Below are 19,638 nucleotides of genomic sequence, written 5' to 3'. Positions count from 1 at the left end.
TTAGTAAATACCTTGAGTCTATCCATCCATTTTTTGAGCCACTTACCCTTCACAAGTGTCGCAGGAGTTTTTGAGTCTATCCCTGCTATCTTCAGGCTGGAGGCGGAGTACACTCTTAACTGGTAGCCAGCCGATTGCAGGGCATCGACAAAAACAATTATTCACACTCCCAATCACACCCAACTGTCAACTGGCATATCAAATCAATTATTAAAACTGCCTTTTACCATCTGAAGACCATACCCAGAGTAAAGGCTTGCGTGTGTCGAGCAGATCAAATGAATCTCCTTCATGCTTTTATATTAAGTAGACTTGACTTTCGTAATGGTCTTCTGACTGGATTCCCCCAAAAGAGCATTTAACAGCTGCAGCTCATTCTGAATGCTGCAGCTCAGGTTCTGACCAGAACAAAGAAGTCAGAGCACATAACTCAAATTCTAAAGTCTTTCAGTTAGCTTTAGAATAGTTTTTGAAGTTCTGGTCAATAAATCATTAAGTGGTTTAGGTCAGGGGTGCTCAATCGACTGGAGGCAGTTTTGGTCAATCACGTGCATAAACATTCCTAAACATTTTAGAAAACCTTCCCAGAAGAGTTTAAAATGCAGAGGGTGCACCTACATTATGTTATATTAAACTTTATGGAATAAGAATGGGATCTCAGTTAGTCATAGTTAAGGCAGGTGAGTAAATACTTTTGGCAATATAGTGTAAATTAAGCCTCTCTCTTCAGCTATGATCGTTAATTCTTTCCAAACAACACAGTCATTACGGCCACAAATTGATAGAATAAATGGGTGTGACTCTCGACAGGAACAAAAACAATGTACACCGCCAGCTTGCTGATGCTCACATAGCCAAGTTAAAGTGTTTACCTTAGCTTCACCAGTTCACTAAAGCCAGCATTCATTGGGGTGTGTGAGAGTGTTGTTGCAGCTCTCCATCTGTCTCTCCGCCTTCATCTCCCCTTTACTGCCCCCCTTCGCTCACCCAAAATCCACCCAACCCCCATCTCCATCTTTGCGGCTTCAGCCTCCACCTCCCTCCTAGCTGTCCTCTTAGCCTATATACAGCCCACCCAATCATCTGTGCTCCTAGCGTCGTTATACCTCACTTAGAAAAGCAAGCAGCCCAGGGTCCGCAAACATCCCTCATTTAAGAAGATCAAACCGACCACAGACGCTACTCTTTTTCTTATGGTTCAACTATAACTTCACAACTGGCAAGCAAAAACTAATTTGAAGAAAAAAAAACACCCCAATGGAGAGAGAGAACAAGAAGAACTAGTGTCATGAGTTTGGGGCAGTGTCAACAATGGGAGCGTAACAGAGGGAGTGGAGGGCCAACAAAGATAATGGATATGCCGAATGTGCATTTGGAGTGACCACAAGGGATGGTTGCCTTGGATAATGGGGGAGGGTGACAGAGGTGGCTTTTATGTTATGGAAACAATTGGCCTTAGTAACTTCCAGTAGCTATCAGTTACCTACTTGGACTACTTTTTAACTTCATCCTATGTAAGTAATCATTGTTCTTTACTTTAAATGTGTGGGGTTTGTTTTTTTTTTTTTGGATCTGAGTAAATGTAAATATGCATTAGAAGATTGCCCTTATTTGTTAACCTGACTTTTCTTTTAGTCAAACAGCCCAATAGGCAAGGTAATATTAAGCTTATACAGAGTGCCCTTAACCGTTCGCGGTTTACCATTCAAGACCAGTGCAATGACAATTGTGAAAGGGAGCAGTTTAAAGTGACCAACTGTGCGATACTCAAGCCATGTCAGAACATATAAAGTGGTACCTCAGTTTTCAAACTTCTCTGTTTTCGTACAAATCAGTTTTCAAACTAAAATTTGGATATTTGTTTGCTTTGTTTTTCGAACGAAAATTGGTATTCGAACGCCCCAACCAGCTGACCCGCGACAATTTGTTATTGTGCTTTCAAACGCATTCCCTAAAAAACAGAAACGACGTAACACGCACAATCCCGTGCGACGCACCAGTTGACCCACACACTCCTCTGCACGTGGACGTGTCCTGGTAGTGACTTTTTTTCTTCCAATTGAGCAATATTAACCCCCGATCATGTCTCCAAAGAAGACATGTGGAACTGCTGGTGCTGAAAAAAGGAAAGTGGTGCGTAAAGCTGTCGACTTCAGGAAGGATTTCATAGCCGAATACGAATCTGGTGTGCGTGTTTCTGAGCTATTAAAGAAGTATGGCATGGCGAAATCAACGATCAGCACCATTCTGAAACACGAGGATGCCCTCAAAGCAAGTGGTGTTGCTAAATAAGCAACTGTGTTGACCAAGCAGAGGCCACATATCTTGGAGGAAGTCGAAAAGTTGCTTCTTATTTTCGTAAACAAGCAGCAGTTAGCTGATGAGGCTAAAGGCAGGAAGGATGTCTCAAGTGCCGATATAAAAGCTACCTGTGGTAAATGGAAAGACATCCATAATTTTGTAGAACTCAATCACCCTAACAAAGCGGAATGTTACAAAGTACTGCAAACCTTCAATGACATTGTTATGAGCTACTTCAGGAAGGTGCTCAGAAACAGTTTACATTAAATTCTTTCTTTGTTAAAAATGGGTGAGTCACCTCCACTTAAGACATTTGAAACAGTTGTTTTGCATTGCTTTTTTCTTTTGTTCCATTAACACTACCTCTGGTTGCAAGTTAGATTTTTTGTACGTTATGGACTTTCTGTGCAAATTAAAAAAAAAAACTGTTTTTCCCCCTCATTATTGATTGTTTAAAGTTATTCTGCACTTTTGTTAATAAAAAAAAGTGGGCCGAGTCGCTACAGATACACCAATGCACTCCCAGCCTAGCATACCCTACTGCTAGAGAATACATTTTAAGCAAAAAAAATTAATCATTTAAGAAATATATAGAATATATAAAGTATTTAAACAATACATGTCTTTATACTATGTAGTTTTTTTTATTTTGAAAAGCTTTAAAAAAAAAAAAAAAAAACGCTTTAAAAAAAAAAATTTAGGCTTGGAACATATTATTTCTTTTTCCATTCATTGCAATGGGAAAACACGCTTAGGTTTTCGAACGTTTCGGTTTTCAACCGGCATTCTGGAACGGATTGTGTTTGAGAACTGAGGCACCACTGTTGAATGCAATGTGTCACACTGTACCAAGCTCTTAAACTGTCATACACCAGAGCTTGTTGTGATTGGTCGCAACAAAATGTCCACCATATACCCTCGCTTCCTGTGAAAAAACGCACACGTAATGTGTGCTGAAGTGGTGCACCAATAACAGTACACTCATGTGGTGACATTCTTAGAGGAGGTACTAGCTGTGCTATCATACCAAGCATGATACTATCAATAATATTGGTGACATGATACAAAAATGCCATATGGAGTGATTGACAATACATATTTGGGTACAGACATGTTAATTAAAGCACCTCCCATCCTCCAATGCGAGGAATAAAAGTAAACAAAAAAACTTCAAGTTTAAGGCCATCTAGAAAAAGAGTAAATAATGTTGATGGGTATTTTTGTGCTTCCACAATAAGGCCCAAAACCTCTCACTGATTAAACATGTAATTCAGCAAAGTACAAAGTTAAAAAGTAAAGGGAACACGATGTTTTTTTCTGTTCTTATGTAGTATGTTTATGACTATGAATGGTTCCAGCACAGGTCACTCATTTTTCAAATTTTGCAGTCTTTTTGAGGCCGCAAAGCTCCACAGATACACATCTTAATGGGGTTGGTCCACCTGCGCAATGTGCACTAATCACCAACAGATGCCCAACTGACATATGTCCAAATTGACCTCTCAAAACTATTAACACCAGCGCCATCACACTTAAGAGCTAAAACAGCATAAATTAACAGATGCTTTCTTTTTTATTAAGTTTGCTGGCCTTGTGTGAAGCATGTAATTTATTCCACTATGATATGTAGTCTCAGTAGTAATAGTGCAAAAGATGGGAATATGCAAATGTTTTGTGGCAAGACCATTGCAAGCCAAAAAAAGCAACATGGCCCAGGGAACATTTTTACACTTGGTTTTTATGACAGGGCCTGAGAACAGTCAGTCATTAAAATGGCCATTGCAGCAAGACCCCCAACCACCACTAGCAGTGTCTTAGTCTGACATATGGCAGAGGAGGTAAATGCAGATAAAGTGTCATAACCAAGCTAACATGAAACATCTAGTAATTTAGATGGTGGGCTGTGAATAAATTTTCCAGAAAGCCAGCAGATAACTAACACAAAGCAAAGACTTAATAATAAGAATAAAAAAGATGTCCTCCTTTTCAACTTTAAAGCCATATATCACTATAAAATAGCTTTGTAAATACTTGTGGTCAAGTTTGCACATTATTATTATTCTTCTATTCTCTATGTAATAATTTCCCTTTCAACTCACAGCGAGGACAAGTCACTTCATAAATCTTGAAGCTCCTTTCTGTGAATTTGAGTGTGTAGTCAATGTGAAGAATAAAGATGAAAGTACAAGCGCAAGGTGTGAGGTGATCACAGACTCACAAGGCACGGCGTGGCGGTAGAGGTTGTCTCGGATAATCTGCTGCAGTTCATGGTCAGGCGAAGCTTTCTGGAAGCGTTGGCTAAGATAGTGTTTCAGGTCCTTGTTCAGCTTATTTCCTGTCATTGTGGACACAAACAGGAAAACATGTGGTAATGATATCAAAACAGATCCCCAAAATAATAGATCGTGGTTAAAGTTAGGGTTTGACCTTGGCTGTGAATTAAGATTATTTTAAAGTGCTAAATGTGCATTGTACACTTGCCATTGCCACTTAACGGAGGGAGGTGGTTTGACAAACATCCTCTGGATCTTTCCAGGTAGCCAGAACACTTACTGGTAGCATTACAGCTAGTACTGTGACTTTTTCGTGCTACTGATTGACCATCTGGGCCCCAAAAATGTATTAGCTTACTGAATGGTGAGAACATGCATGAACGAATGTGTGTTTTGTGTGTTTTTGTCTGCCCATTACAATGAATGTCCACTTTTCTGAGTCCGACCAGGCTAAACAAAACAAACAGAATATAAAATGTCTTGCATAATAGAATGGACATGGAAACTACACATTTATATGATGTGCCTAATTATGAATTCAGTGGGTTCAAAGAAATAAACACAACATAGCCCTTTTTCATACAAATATGTTTGCCATCTTTGCATTGCAGCTGAGGCCATCTTTGGTTGTCCTGGGCAAACAGTTAGTTATAAAGGCCCTGGATTCTGTTTCCATGGAAACTGTGTATGTGCTTGTGTGTTTAATAACACGATATCGTAAGCATAGTTCAGGGGAGTCTTAACCACTGGTTGGAAGAGTAGCTGTAGGTTTATAGAATAATAGTTGACTCTGAATGTATATCCTACAGAATTTATTTATATTTGACTGGTCCGAGATTCACATTCTAAATAAATTAAATGTATATTTGAACATTTATGTTTTATAAGACAATAAAAGGAAACCTTGATAAATTTTATTCATTATTACAGTTTCATATTGAGCCATTTGGAGGAAATGTTGATCTCCACCCCACAGCCTACGCGACTCCTGAGAGAAATCCCTGCTCCTGGCGCTGTCCCATCCAGACAAATCGCAGTGTTGTAATCCTCACCACAGGTCACAGGCAAGCGCTTAGGCCAACAGAGAGTGTGTAATACACACTGCAACGTGCTCTTGTAGACACCAGTTACTGGAGAGCAATGGCTATTATACCACCAATAAAATATGGGTGTGCGGCCCAAACTGAATGTGAGGAATCTGTAACATGACAGAATGCAAGCTCCCTGAACAGAGAAAGGCACATATTGCGAAAGAATATTGGTCATTGTCTTCTGAGCATATTGTACCTTATTGTTTTGGATGCCTTCAACTCAATTGGTACAAGCAATACATAGAGACAACCCAATTATATTGTCTCAGCAGATTCTCAAAGAGATTGCAAAGAGCAATATCCCATTTCAAATCACCACAAGCTGTACAAAAATCTTGTATGACTTACACATACTGTATGTTGTGAGATTTCAACTCTGGTATCTAAAGGATCAGACACCTTATTCTTGTGCTGATTCTCTGATGTACCTAAGTAAAGCACCAAGTTTGGCAGTTTGGTCCATGCATTACTGACCAGGATAGGTTAGGTGGGAAAATGCCGACCATTGTAAAATGAACAAATTGAACGTCAAGCAGCAGAGCACTACACCACTGTGGCTATCATGTCTGCCTCACAGTCTGCATGCATCCACTTAGAGTTACAGAAGATTTGTGTTAGGTGTGAGTGGTCATTTGTCTATAATGTGCATTATGATGATGTAATGGTGACCAGTCAAGACTGTAGACAGGCTCACACCAAAAAGTCAGCTAAAATAGGCTCCAGCTCACATCAAAATTTAAAGGAAAAAGCTCTTCAGAAGACGGATAGATGGATGGAGGTGAACCAGTCTCCTCAGAAAAAAAATGTTGATTTGACCAGAAATCATGTGAACTGGGAGCCAATTTTCCTTTTTTTATACAATTCAGCACTCTAGTTAGGAGTAACTAAGATTTCAGTCTTTGGTGTTGGAAAGAAACTAACAATGCTCACTAGTTTCTGCATATTCCATTGGGGATATTTGCAACTAATTTTAAGACTGGGGGGCGGAATAAGAACTTAACTGTCTTTCATTTGTGCTTCTTCAGACAGTGGGATCCTTCAAATCATTATAATTATGGTATGAGTCCAGAATAATTTGGAATTAATTTCAAATTTGGTTGGCTTCAAATTGAGATCAGAAAGATTAATGCTCCACTCAGTGTTGCAGCATCAGTCTTAATTTTTTTTTGTCATGCTTAATACTAAAGCTATCTGTATTTCATGTTCACGAGGGTCAAAAGGACCTTGGCTCATGTCCCCCAAAGCCTTTAACACAACTAGTCAGATGATTCAAATAAGTTTATGTTAAGGCTGTAAGACCATTAACTACAACTACTACAATTAATGTATTACAACAACAAGAACAAAACAAAATCAGTAGTATGTATCTTGGTCTGTTTTGGTACAGTACGGAACCTGCAAACCTGATACTAGATAACGGGAACGTGCACAAAATATATACAACATAGGTAACATTTATTTGGGCTCACATCGTACATAAATCCCAACATTTGGTAATGTAATTCTAGATGAACTAATTTATTCCCATCTATAGTCATCATAGCTGCAATATGTAACTGAAGGTGCTGTTTTAAATCATTTTCAGGTTTATTTTAACTAAACTGAAGTAGATAAGCAGTAGGATCTGGCTGGGAGAAAAACATTTGGAGGGCCTAAAAACCCACCCACCCATGTCCTTTCATTCAATGACGTCTTTCAAAGGGTGCACACCTGCTATACATTTTCCATAAAATTAGGGGAGGGGGTTATAATCTATGAGAGGTTAAGTGAAACTGGGACATAGTTCGCCACAGAGAACAGAGCAGACAGTCAGGGAACATATGAGAACATTTTTTGACACAGATTAAATGTGAAATTTTTATACTTTACAGGAATGTCCTATTGTGACTGCCAAAACACCTTCTCCTATGAGCTTACACTCAGCAAGCAAAGACCAGACCTGGGACAACCCACTCATTCATTCTAACTGGTCACAGTTAAGGAAATGGTGATTCCAGCCAAACCATCCACTGGAGGATGACATCCGTATTCGAGGGTGGAAAACGCTGTAAAAATTACTTCCATTCTGCCATACAACTAAGTCAAGTATTATGAACACATCTTCCATTCGTTTCACCAGCAATTGCTGCAGTTACATACTTTTTCTTGTATGAAAGCCCCTGAGGCTGTTGGTGAAATGAAATGCAACTTTATATTCTATAGAGTAAATGAGGATGTTGTTTCAAGAAAAATAGGTAACTTTTTAACTTGAACTCCATTAAAATTTCCAATGATTATGTCACAAGATCAAATGAGCTTTAAATCGACAAAAAAGTGCCCTTGATAATTTATGAGGCCCGCCATCATACATGTGGACAAAATTTTGCAAAACCCTCTGTTAAAGGAAAAAAAATACCAACTTGAAATTGTCTAAAGTTATAATGAAGTTTTACTGAATATTAACCAATCAAATTGGAATAATCTTAAAAACACAAAAATGAAAATGGCCTGAAATAAAATGATGGTACCAGGATCCATCTAACACGGTGAACATTCACAGTCTGCAGGGGAAAAAAGCCCACCATAATAGACTCAGTAGTAGTTTTAGCCTTGTTTTCTGATGTCATTTAATTATATTTTTTTAAACCCTCAGTGGCATGGGCATGAAGAATGTTGCTGTACAACAAGGGAGTTTGAAACGAGTCCCTGTGCTCATTTTTAAATCTTTTAATTATTCAAATATAATACTGTGAGTTGATATCTTAATAGATCCTGTGTTATCATTAGCACTCACTCACATTTGAAAAACGTACGGGTGTGGTCAGTCATGCCCACAGATATAAAGTTACAGGAGTGATCTACCAGTCATGCCCGCAGGTAGAAAGTTATGGATGTGTTGTAATTATGAGTGTACCCCTTTAAGAGCAGAGGGGGGCGGTGTCAGGTAAACTAGGAAATAGAAGTAGGCTGAGCAGTAGCTCCCGTGCGCTTCCATGTTAAAAAAAAAAAAAAAAAAGATTTCAGGCTGTGGTTCACTGCGCTGGATAAGTTTTCATGTGCGTTGAGAGTGTGCGGCGTGCACAAGACTACACTAAATAAGCAACTTCTTTCAATATCTATGCATTTCTACTGGTAACAAATTTTACGCGCGTGATTTTTCGTGCTCGACAGTGCAGATTTCCGAGTGCGATGGCGTAACATAATCAATTCAAGGCTATAGTGTGTCTCTGGAACGTACGAGTGAATAAACATCATATCACATTCATGTTTATCAACTCATGTAAGGAGTTGCTGAGACGGCACATGAAAAAGGGGGGGCCAAGCCAGGGAGCCCATCCCACAGGGGAGCCAGCCAGGGGGATACCCTCAGTCACTCGGACCCAGGGAACTGCCCCCCCCAGAGCCAAAGGGAGAGACAAAGGTACCAGAACACCAAGCCTCACGCGCAACACACGCAATTCCAACACCCATTCAGCCCCAGACACTTACTCCTCCACTAAAAGTACCCCAAAAAAGTTACGGTATTTAATAATCCCTCCATCCATCCATTTTTTTTAGCCGCTTATCCTCAAGAGGGTGATGGGAGTGCTGGAGCCTATTCCATCTGTCAACGGGCAGGAGGTGGGGCACACCCTAACTGGTTGACAGTCAATCACAGTCACAGCCATTTAATTTAAAAAAAAAAAAAAAAAAAAAACATTACAGTTGATTACTGCTCTGTTGAGCAAAACATTTGTACCTTTGGATTATTTTATCACTTTGTGACATTTAATGTCACAAAATGAATGAAACCGATCTCTTTTACCCAATCTTGATCAGCTGAAAATCGGAAAATAGTGATCGGGACATGCCTAATTCATATGAAGGAAACAGACTGCCAGTTTCATTTTGTTGAGCAAAAATGATGTGAGTGAAATATAGGCTATCTGGACACTATAGGTACTTTAACTTTCATATTCTGTTCAGTTATCTAGCTTTAACGCTCTATTCTTCTATATTTTCCTTTTGAGGGAATCATTGTTTAATCACAATGTTTAATCAGAATGCAGAATTTCCATTTCTATAATGCTCCAAGTGAAAGGTCGTAGGTCTACCAACATGATAAAGCACACAGCAAATTAAAAAAAAATGGCTATGAGCAAAACAATTATGTAATTGGATTCTGTATCTGTGAAGGAAGCTGAAATTCACAGTCTGGAGAAGCCTCCCTGCAACCTGAGAAGGTTGGAGGGCTATTTTCATGCACGGTGAGCGAAAATATCTTTGGAGATGTGAGAAAACCTGTCGAGACATACTGTACTAAAAGTGTCATTAAGAGTTACACAAGTCATTTGATTGCGATGATACCCTCAAAATACTTTGCAAGGAAATATCAAGCGCAGCGGTGCCATCATTTTTCTCAACAGCATTTCTATTGTTTTCTGTCATGCTTTGCAATATATATTTCCTTTGTAACACAAATATACAACAGATTTTTTTTGATTAATTTTCAGTAAATATTTATTTTGTAAGTTTGAAGTTGAGTGATCATTGTGGATAACATTGACAGGATATCATGTGACCAGGGTGTCAATTCAGATCCACTTCCCAACAATTTGTAATATTGTTCATACACAGCTCAAATAACATTTCTCCAATGTAATTTATGGTAACAAAACATGCTTTAATGCCAGTTGGATTTCCTTACTTCAATCCCTCCCTAATTTGTTAATTTATCACGAAGTTTAACCATGAACTATGCCAAGCTAAATAAAGACTAATCAATCTCTTGAGTGAAGACTCCGTCCTCGGCTTCAGTTAATCAGATAATCACGGCTAATCACCACTTAATTGATTCAAGCAGTGGCAGCTATGTACAGTTAACATTCTGCATCGTTCAGATCAGGGCTTAGCCATATGTTCTCCTATCAGAGAACACATGGAAAGTCATGTGACCCTAACAGTGGAACGCTTGGCCCATGTCCACACAAACACTTTAATTTAATGATAACCAATAGATTTTTTACTGCACATTAGACTGCTTAGACATTTTTGAAAACTTGGCAATGGTAAAAATAAAAAACAAACAAAAAATGAAATTTTCTGGGTTAAATTAAAATGTACTGTACAAAGTGCGATATTGCTGCAATTGCCTTCCCCCCCCCCATATATATATATTTTTAAATGACTCCCACTGATCAGGATGTCAGTATTTTCTCATTAATTGTAATCTTTTATGAAATACTATGACCATGTTACAACATTCTAGATTATTCATTTATATAAAGGGAGCGTAATTGAAAAGGCATCATCAGGAATTGTTTCAACAAAAATTTCAATGACAATGACAAGCATGTGAGCTAATAGCTGAGATTTCAATCGTAAACCTAAAAGAAAAGGCATAATCAGAATTCCATTTTTTTTTATTTTAATCCAGCATTTTAACTAATAGCTGAGGCCTGAGATTAAGAAACAATTAATTGTCAATTGTTAGTCTGTTCAACCTCAACGAATGGATTCTCAACATATGAAACAAAAAAAATCAGAAGGGGCCATACTTTTGGTGATTCTGGAGAAAGGGCAGATAGCTGTGCCCTTCTCCTGATCTTTTACACCAGACACATGTAACTACTAAATTGAATTTCCTATTCTGAAAAAGGATTTCAACAACATATGACAGGCATGTAAGCAGGACTATATTTGAGCTTAAGAGGACCATAGGTCCCTCAAATGTGTATCTTATCTTGTAGCAATGGCTCCGCTCTGTATCAACGGCAACATATGCCAGATGGGTAAAGACACTGTGGCAACGTTATCAGAGTACACAGTCCATCAAAGTCTGCTGCCACCCGTAGGATTAACAAAGCATTACAAAAACAAAAGACAAAGAAAGCACGAGTGAACTGATTTTGGGTGAGATGACGTCATCAACGTACATGTCAAACTTGAAATCAGTGCAGTATTGATGAGAAGCAGAATATAAATCCCTAACTACCAACACAACAGAGCAAGCCTCCGCTAGAGTCAGTCTTGGCATTAATATCCACAGTTTATTTACCTCAATGGTTTTTGAATATTATCAAATGAGCGCCCTGGCAAAACCTCACAAGAAAAATCTGTTGCTAACTGAAAGATGTTCAAAGACTTCCTGCCGTACTTTAATACATAACTAGAAGAAATGTGCTTTATTATTCATACAAATATTAACGCTTGTTTAATACCAGTGTCACAACCTTTGTCATACTACTAGGTTTTGAGCAAGAGAATTTTTTTTTTCGCATTGTCATTTCTAATAATAAAATTTATTAAATAGAACATTGTGTTATGTGCAACCTGCGCAACCAAAAAAAAAAAACTACTGGAAAGTCATTTGTTTCTGAATATGTTAAATACATTAATTAGAAAATAAGTGTTGAAAATCTGCAAAGACGAGAATTTAATAAGGGAATTGTTGAAATTGTTGTTTTTCACCTTCTCAATTTTCCTGATTTTCAGGATTTGGCTAAAAGCTAACCAGATAATGCATACAGTGTTGGGAATAGTTTCTGGCGGGAGTTAGCTATATCCAGTTATGTAATTACTGAACGCCCTCATTTTTTCTGTGGCCATTTGTAACATCCATCCATTTTCTTTGCCACTTATCCTCACGAGGGTCGCGGGGAGTGCTGGAGCCTATCGCAGCTGTGAACGGGCAGGAGGCAGGGTACACCCTGAACTGGTTGCTACTACTAACCTACTTCCACCAGCTCTTACGGGGGATCTCGAGGCGTTCCCAGACCAGCCGAGAGACATAGTCTTTCCAGCGTGTCCTGGGTCATCCCCGGGGTATCTTTCCAGTTGGACATGGCCGGAACATCTCACCAGGGAGGCGTCCCGGAGGTATCCAAATCAGATAAAAACAAATCAGCACCAGCCACCTCATCTGGCTCCTCTCAATGCAGAGGAGCTTGGCACTGACCCCTCCAAGATGACAGAGATTCTCACCTTATCTCTAACGGAGAGCCCAGACACCCTGCGGTTTTATTTCGGCCACTTGGATCCAGGATCTTGTTTTTTCGGTCACAACCCACAGCTAGTAACCATAGGTGAGGGTGGGAACGTAGATCAACTGGTAAGTTGAGAGGTTCGCCTTTTGGGTTAGCTCCCTCTTTACCACAACGGCCAGACAGCCAGTACTTGCAAGCCACCGTTCTCCTCGTTGACAAACAGTATTTCAACATCAACGTTTGGGCTCATGCGATAATCCATCTGATTGGCTGCCAGATTTAATGCAGGTCTGTAGCTAATAACCCGGTTCATCAATTTTACACAGAGATCAACTTAATGCTCCGACATGAGAGAAGAATGATCAATAAATTTTTCACAAATCCATAAAAACAAATGATGCATTAAATGATATGCAAGGGGGTGTTGACAGCTTATGTGACTTAAAATAATTTTTGTGTAGACAGGGAAATGTGAAGTGAAGAGCTGGGTATGTGTACAAAACATACATTCATAGAAAATAAGTCCTCATATAGGGGCACTCTTTAAATTAATTCAAAATACAATGTTTAAAATTTGACGAGGGAGGCAGGGAAAAAGTGAGTGTGTAGTATGTCTACCACTCTAGTATCTTGAACTTCTAAATGAGGCGTGTCAAATTCATTTTTGACACGGGCCACATTGTAGTTGTGGTTTCCCTCTGAGAGCCCTTATGATTGTAAAACAATCAAAAAAATTGCAATCGCCTCATTATCTTTACACTGATTTGGAATCAGAAATCAAGGTAATTGGGTTTTTCGACTATTGTTCATGTTTGGTAACACAAAAATGCTTGAAATATCCCAAAGTTGTCGTTTATGACATGGCAATTTGAAATTTTAACAAAAATCCTGGAAGTTGACACACACAATTTGCTTTCGTGGGCCACATAAAACCGTATGGCGGGCCGGATCTGGCCCCCGGGCCTTGAGTTTGAAACCTGTGTTCTAAATGGAGTAGTGCTACTAGTCCTTGTGCTTAACTTTTTTTCTTCTATTCTCTTCACATCACATGTAGAGGCAGTTGTGAGGTTTTGGTTTTGAATGTGTGCTCCAGCCTTCCTGTGAAGAGTTAGCATGTTTTCCGGGCCGGGTCTTGTGTAAGTTTTCTGTGGCCATATCCTCCCAAATTCAAAACACTTTTATGTCAGGTTCAATGGTAACCTTATATTTTGCATAAATGGAAATGTGAGTGTGAATGTTTGTTTGTGTATGTGTACCCCGAGACTGGCTGGCGACGAGTCCATTGTGGCCGTGACTTCCTGCCTAAAGTTTGCTAGGCTCCAGCTCACAGGTGAACCCAATGAGGAGAAGCAATACAGAAAATGGATGGATAGAAGCTGTGGAAGTTGTTCATTAACTTTGCCACCAGGGGGGGTACGTCATTTAGGATGTGGGGGACAGTGGACAGTGTGGTCCTGCTTAAACTGTTTACTGTAATGGTGATTCTGCTCATACCTTTTTTTTGTACACTAGATTACACTTATATCTTGAGGAAAGATGTTTAGATACTCACAACCTCATTTTATCATCCCATAAAATGTCAATTGTATGACCAACTGACAGAGATGACAAGTAGAAAACTGAAATGGTTATGTTAATTTAACAAGTTGTGATCATGCAGGTATCTTCTCATTATTATTTATAGCTGCAAACTATTAGCATTGTTTTGAGTCTGCTGGGAAATTAAAAGGAATCTTTATTATAATCACCCATGGTTTAAAATGGTGCACCAGTTCTGTTTTTTTTATTTAAAATTGAGTTCTAGCCAGGCTAATAGTACTGCTGAGTCCAAGCGTCTCATCCTCTATTTCTTGCCTTTTCCCTTCTTATGTAACCCCCTCTTAATGACCTCCAAACTCATTTTTCTCAGCAGCACCCTTTGAAGCGAAAATATCCACCTCTAGTCATCATCATCATCCACATATCCACCTCTCTTACGCCATCAAAGGGTACAACTGACCCAGTTTTCAATCATTCGTCACCCTGTCACACTGCTGACTCAAGACTCGCTCAAGCTGTTGTGTGAACACACACACACACACAGAGCGCCTTGTTCATGCGCATGAGCACATTTGTAAACACATGCATACAAAAGGACTCAACTCTCCACATCTGCTCACTGATCTAATTTTAGAAAAAGACTGGGACACAAATGCAAACTCACATGAATAAGCATATATGGGATTAAATGGAGGAAAGAATGAAAAAGGTGTATCATTTCCTCGCTCATCGCATCAAAAGATGGACCCCTCACTTGTGCCACTACCTTCATATTTTCAGTATTGCAGCAATCAACATTTGAAAGGGGAAAAAACTGGGAAAATAAACCAAATAAAATGCAACCATAAATTTCCACACATAAAGCTGTATGTGACAGTGTTGTAGACGAATGTTGCAGCAGTCACTGCTGATTACATCCACAGTCCTTTCTGGGTCAGCATCAGGCAACACTCATCCAAGCCCTGCATCCCTTCACAGCCTACTCCAGGCCAGACATGGAGGCACGCAGACACACAACAATTAGGTTATGTTTACTCACGACCAAAAGGGGCTAATCAGTCCTTATGATCAACATTTATTCAGATTAAATAATTCAAAATATTTGTAATACAAAACTGGAAAGTAGATATATATTAAAACTAGCTATCCACCAAAATCATAAATTCTTGTCCAAAACCGAAAACCCAAAACTGACGACGCCATGACCAAAAGCGGAAACACCGAAAGAAAATCTCACGAGAGTTTCCAACCTACTGTATATAAATCCGCCGCAATTTCAGAATTTCTACATTTTACCGATTCCATATATGTATTAACACTACCCTGGGAGAGATTGTGAAATAGCATGGAGGTATTTCCGTATACTGTTAAATCTCACAATATGATCACTACTCTATAATATTTAATACATAACACCTTTGATATATGTTATTTTCATGTATTTATTGCATTAACTTTGGAATGGCAAACATATTTTCAGCCAAATCTCCTCTCCTGTGTGCAGTTTTTATATTTCCTGCATCAAATACCACTGCTGAAAAGATGCAAATATTCCCATTGTGGGACTAATTCATGATATACACACTTATTATATCAATCCATCCATCCATTTTCTGAGCCGCTTATCCTCACAAGGGTCTCATGAGTGCCGGAGCCTGTTCCAGGTATCCTCGCGCAGGAGTTAGGGTACACCCTGAACTGGTTGCCAGACAATCAGAGCATTATATCAATGTATTTTTAAACTTATAGACCCCTTTTCTCAAGTGATGTGCTAATTAATCGCTGGTTTCCAGGGCCTGTTACAGCTGTTAAGCATCGTGTGCAACAGTATTTGCCTCTCTGAACATGCACTAATTTGCATGCTATTTTGATTTTCACAGTCGACTAATCTCCGCCACAACACGGTCCCAGCCAGATCTGTGTGACAAGTGCACTGCACCAACCAATTATTTCACAATAGCTAAGCTACGAGGATGGCATACCCATCTCTAAAGGTCTTTCTCCTGGCCTCTGTGATGATACTTTTTAAAAATGCAGTTTATTCACAGTCATTGAGGCAATGATTAGTGACTTATGGCGCATTGATAACGGAGGCGAGCCGCACATACTCTACTTGTATGTCCAGGGGGCTCGGCTCGGCATGGTATGTATTTAGTAGCGTTAGTAGAGCTCATAGGTACAGTAGCTGGGGCAGCACAAAATAGTACATAACAAGCATTCCCCTTTAACAAACAGTGGAAACTAGCGGAGTTGGGCAAGTAGCTGCGAGCATGACGATGGCAAAGCCACGTGGTTCCACAATTCACTGCAACAAGCAAATTTGAATTTTGGAGTAATAAAGATGTTAATCTTGACTGTTAATGTTGTTTGTTTCCACTAACTTGTCAAGTGTGTGTATTATTTATTCATAATTTATTATTTAATCACACTTATGGTTGATTTATACAGCAATATGTAATTATCAAACTGTGACCAAGTTGTAGGAAGGTTTTAGCTTACTAGTTGTAACCTCTAAGTCAAAGCATGTTATTTCGGTCGTTTAATTTCAACATATTTTTATGTAAATAAATTTTTCAGTCTGGAAATAGCCTAAAATTGCATTTTTGGCTGGCAGGATTTCGGTGGATCATAAATTAAAACAAGCTTTCTTTCAGTTGTTTAATGTCAAACAATGAAAAGCAATTCAGATGTATAAATTGACATGTGCTCTTGTGTATTGTTTTTGTTGCCCTTGAACTAAAGATAAAGCTCAGTCAACCATAGGAAGAGTTTGTGTAATACTGAAGTGAACTGCTGGCCTAAAATTTTATGATTAAAAGTCCTTACAAGCAAACAGTTGTAACCTGCTCCTAACTTGCAAAGAGACAGAGGCTCGGCAGCATTAAAAAAAAAAAAGAGAAGCTTGATACTTTATTTAAAAAAAAAATAAATAAATACTTGACGCTCACCCAGTCTGATCCCGCCAGTTGAGTCTTAATCCCCCACAGAGGCCTCATTCTAAGGCATGGTGACGACACAGTGATAGACAGGAACACCTTTCTTTGTCACATCTTTTTTTGCTCACCATCTTGTGAGATAATGATCTTTAAATATGACGGGATGAACCAACATTCCAGATTATGGAAGTTATTAGTTATGATGACCTTCTTGTGTATTATTTGTTTTTACTCAAAACATTGATTCAAAATGCAAAACATTGTGATTCGTCCCTGTCAACAAAAAAAAACAACACTGATGACAAAGTTGATTTAAAAGAAATTGTATTACTCCAACAACCATAATTAAATATTACAAGTATGAAAGTCTTTGTTTAGGGTTGAAATCATTTCCAACTTTCAATGTGTGAAATATAAAGATGGATTTTTGGTATTAACATGGCAGTGGACTGAAACCTCCAACCATCAATCAGAATGTAAAATGGTGGTTGTGTATAAAAGGTATTCTCCATTTTGGATTGAGAAAAAGGAATACCTTTTAAAGCCTACTAAAGGATTGATCCAATTTGAAAAAAGCCTGGCCCCACCCATGCATTAATTGGAGAATCAAAATTGCCCCCAAGTGTGATTGTGAGCGCAGCTGTTGTCTGTCTCCATGTGCCCTGTGATTGGCTGCCAACCAGTTCAGGGTGTACTCCGCCTACTACCCAATGACAGTTGGGATAGGCTCCAGCACTCCCCTGACCCTTGTAAGGATAAGCGGCTCAGAAAATGGATAGATGGATACTGAGGCAGTGGTTTGATTCTGAAAGTCTTTACGGTAATCTTAAAAACAAAATTATGGTTGAGACCTATCTAATATGTAGCAGGACAGATAGACACTAAAAAAAAGGCTCAATACAACAGACTGAAACGCTGCTCCCTAATGTAATCAGTTCCAATTGTATGCAAGAATTTTGTGTGGTGGTTTCATGTGATAATGGCAATTTAGTCTGAAGTGGGTCTCGAGTTCCTTGTCACGCTCCCAAATTTAGTCACTTAATAACAACCCACAATACTTCACCTTGTAACCAACCCTGCCACAAATACAAAGTTTGGGAGACTGTCAAAATGCTAACATGCGAACTTGTGTTGGTGCTAGTTTGCACTAAAAAGGATTTAGGCCTGTTCATCACGTGCTCGTCAACAACACTATAATTACAGTAGACTATCGCTATTCTAAGGATAGGATTCTATGGAACAGGCGAGAGCGCAAGTAGCTGAATTGCATGCATTAATATTTTAGATCTATGTTTTATATATATATATATATAAACAGTAGTTTATATCTCAGAGGAGGGACCGAGTCATAACTTTGCAAGTGACATTACCCTCAAGTCCCACATCTTACGCTTTGAGTTTGGAATTCTTTTGAGTCATTTTATCTTCAAAATGAAAATTAACATATTTTGATGTCCATATTTATATTTAAAGGAAATGCAAATAGTAAGCAAAAGAGGAAAACAGTATCTGCAGGAAACATGTATGGAGCTGAATAATACAGACAAGGGATATATTGTAAAAGAGGGAGGGGCAGTAAGGTAGAGAGACTTGGGATGTTGCCAGGACAGGCTGTGTATCTCAGATGTGCCCCAACTGCTCTACCTGAGGGGAGGGGGGGGACATTTGCTAAGTGGACTGAAAATATACACACGAAAATGACCTAAAACCAAGTTTTCCATCTTGCAGTGCACTTTAATTAAGCAGTTTGAGTGTACCCTGTTTGCTCCACGTATGTAACCCTGATGGCGATAGTTCCGTCAGCTACATATGGTAAAAAGTACCAATGTGACTGGGTAAAACAAACAAAGCTCAACAATGGAGTGTATTCAAGCTTTCCTCGCATGTGGCTGCACATTACAAGAAAACAACAGTGAACCCTGGTTTATCGCAAGGGGATACGTTCCAGACCCACCGCTCCCACGTGCTTCAAGCACTTTTAAGATGAGCACCAAAACTTTTCAACGCTTTTGAATGTATTCCCGAGTACCACCTCTCACCCTCTTGTACACACAGTTCCACCAAATAAGAGGCTTAGCATGTTTGTGTTAAGGGGTTTGTTACTTCTAGTCCAACTTAACTGTAAAACTGACACATAAAACCAAGGCGAATGTTCAACTTAACCAGACCATTTTGTCTAACAAAAGTCCGCTTACTTAATGCTAACGTTTGATATAAAGCGTCATAGACAATGTAAAAATTAGAATGGATGGTAGCGTAACCATAAATCTTCAAACAGCTCCTACATACATACACAGAGCAGCAATTTGTGCAAATAGAGCATAAAAAAACTCTTTTCTGTGTGGGAACTACTAAGATGAGAGCTCAATCGGGTACCTTTCTGTAACTCTTCTTGATTTTACTGTAACTCTCCAGAAAGGTCTTGGTCTCAAGACCGGCCTCAAGACAACATTTTGAAGGTTTTAGTCTTGTTTCGGACTCGGTTTCCAAAAGTCGTGGTTTTGTCTTAGTTTCAGAGTGGCAGCGCTCTGGATTTTCTGTCTGAACCCGTCAA

At 39.0% G+C, this 19,638-nt stretch overlaps 1 protein-coding gene across 4 annotated transcripts in view; it reads right to left on the bottom strand.

Annotated features, from left to right (window-relative positions):
* magi1b (membrane associated guanylate kinase, WW and PDZ domain containing 1b) overlaps positions 1 to 19,638 on the bottom strand; it is a 158,066-nt gene that overhangs the window by 87,748 nt on the left and 50,680 nt on the right. For all 4 annotated transcript variants that reach the window (XM_061831505.1, XM_061831506.1, XM_061831508.1 and 1 more), the window contains exon 2: positions 4,520 to 4,636. In XM_061831505.1, coding sequence (XP_061687489.1) covers positions 4,520 to 4,636 — 117 coding nt within the window. The remainder of the gene's footprint in view (positions 1 to 4,519; positions 4,637 to 19,638) is intronic.

This window comes from Syngnathoides biaculeatus, chromosome 10 (assembly GCF_019802595.1).
Source record: "Syngnathoides biaculeatus isolate LvHL_M chromosome 10, ASM1980259v1, whole genome shotgun sequence".
Taxonomy (NCBI): Eukaryota; Metazoa; Chordata; class Actinopteri; order Syngnathiformes; family Syngnathidae; genus Syngnathoides; species Syngnathoides biaculeatus.
The sequence above is the reverse complement of the archived record's forward strand: the minus strand, read 5'-3'. Positions and strand labels throughout refer to the sequence as shown.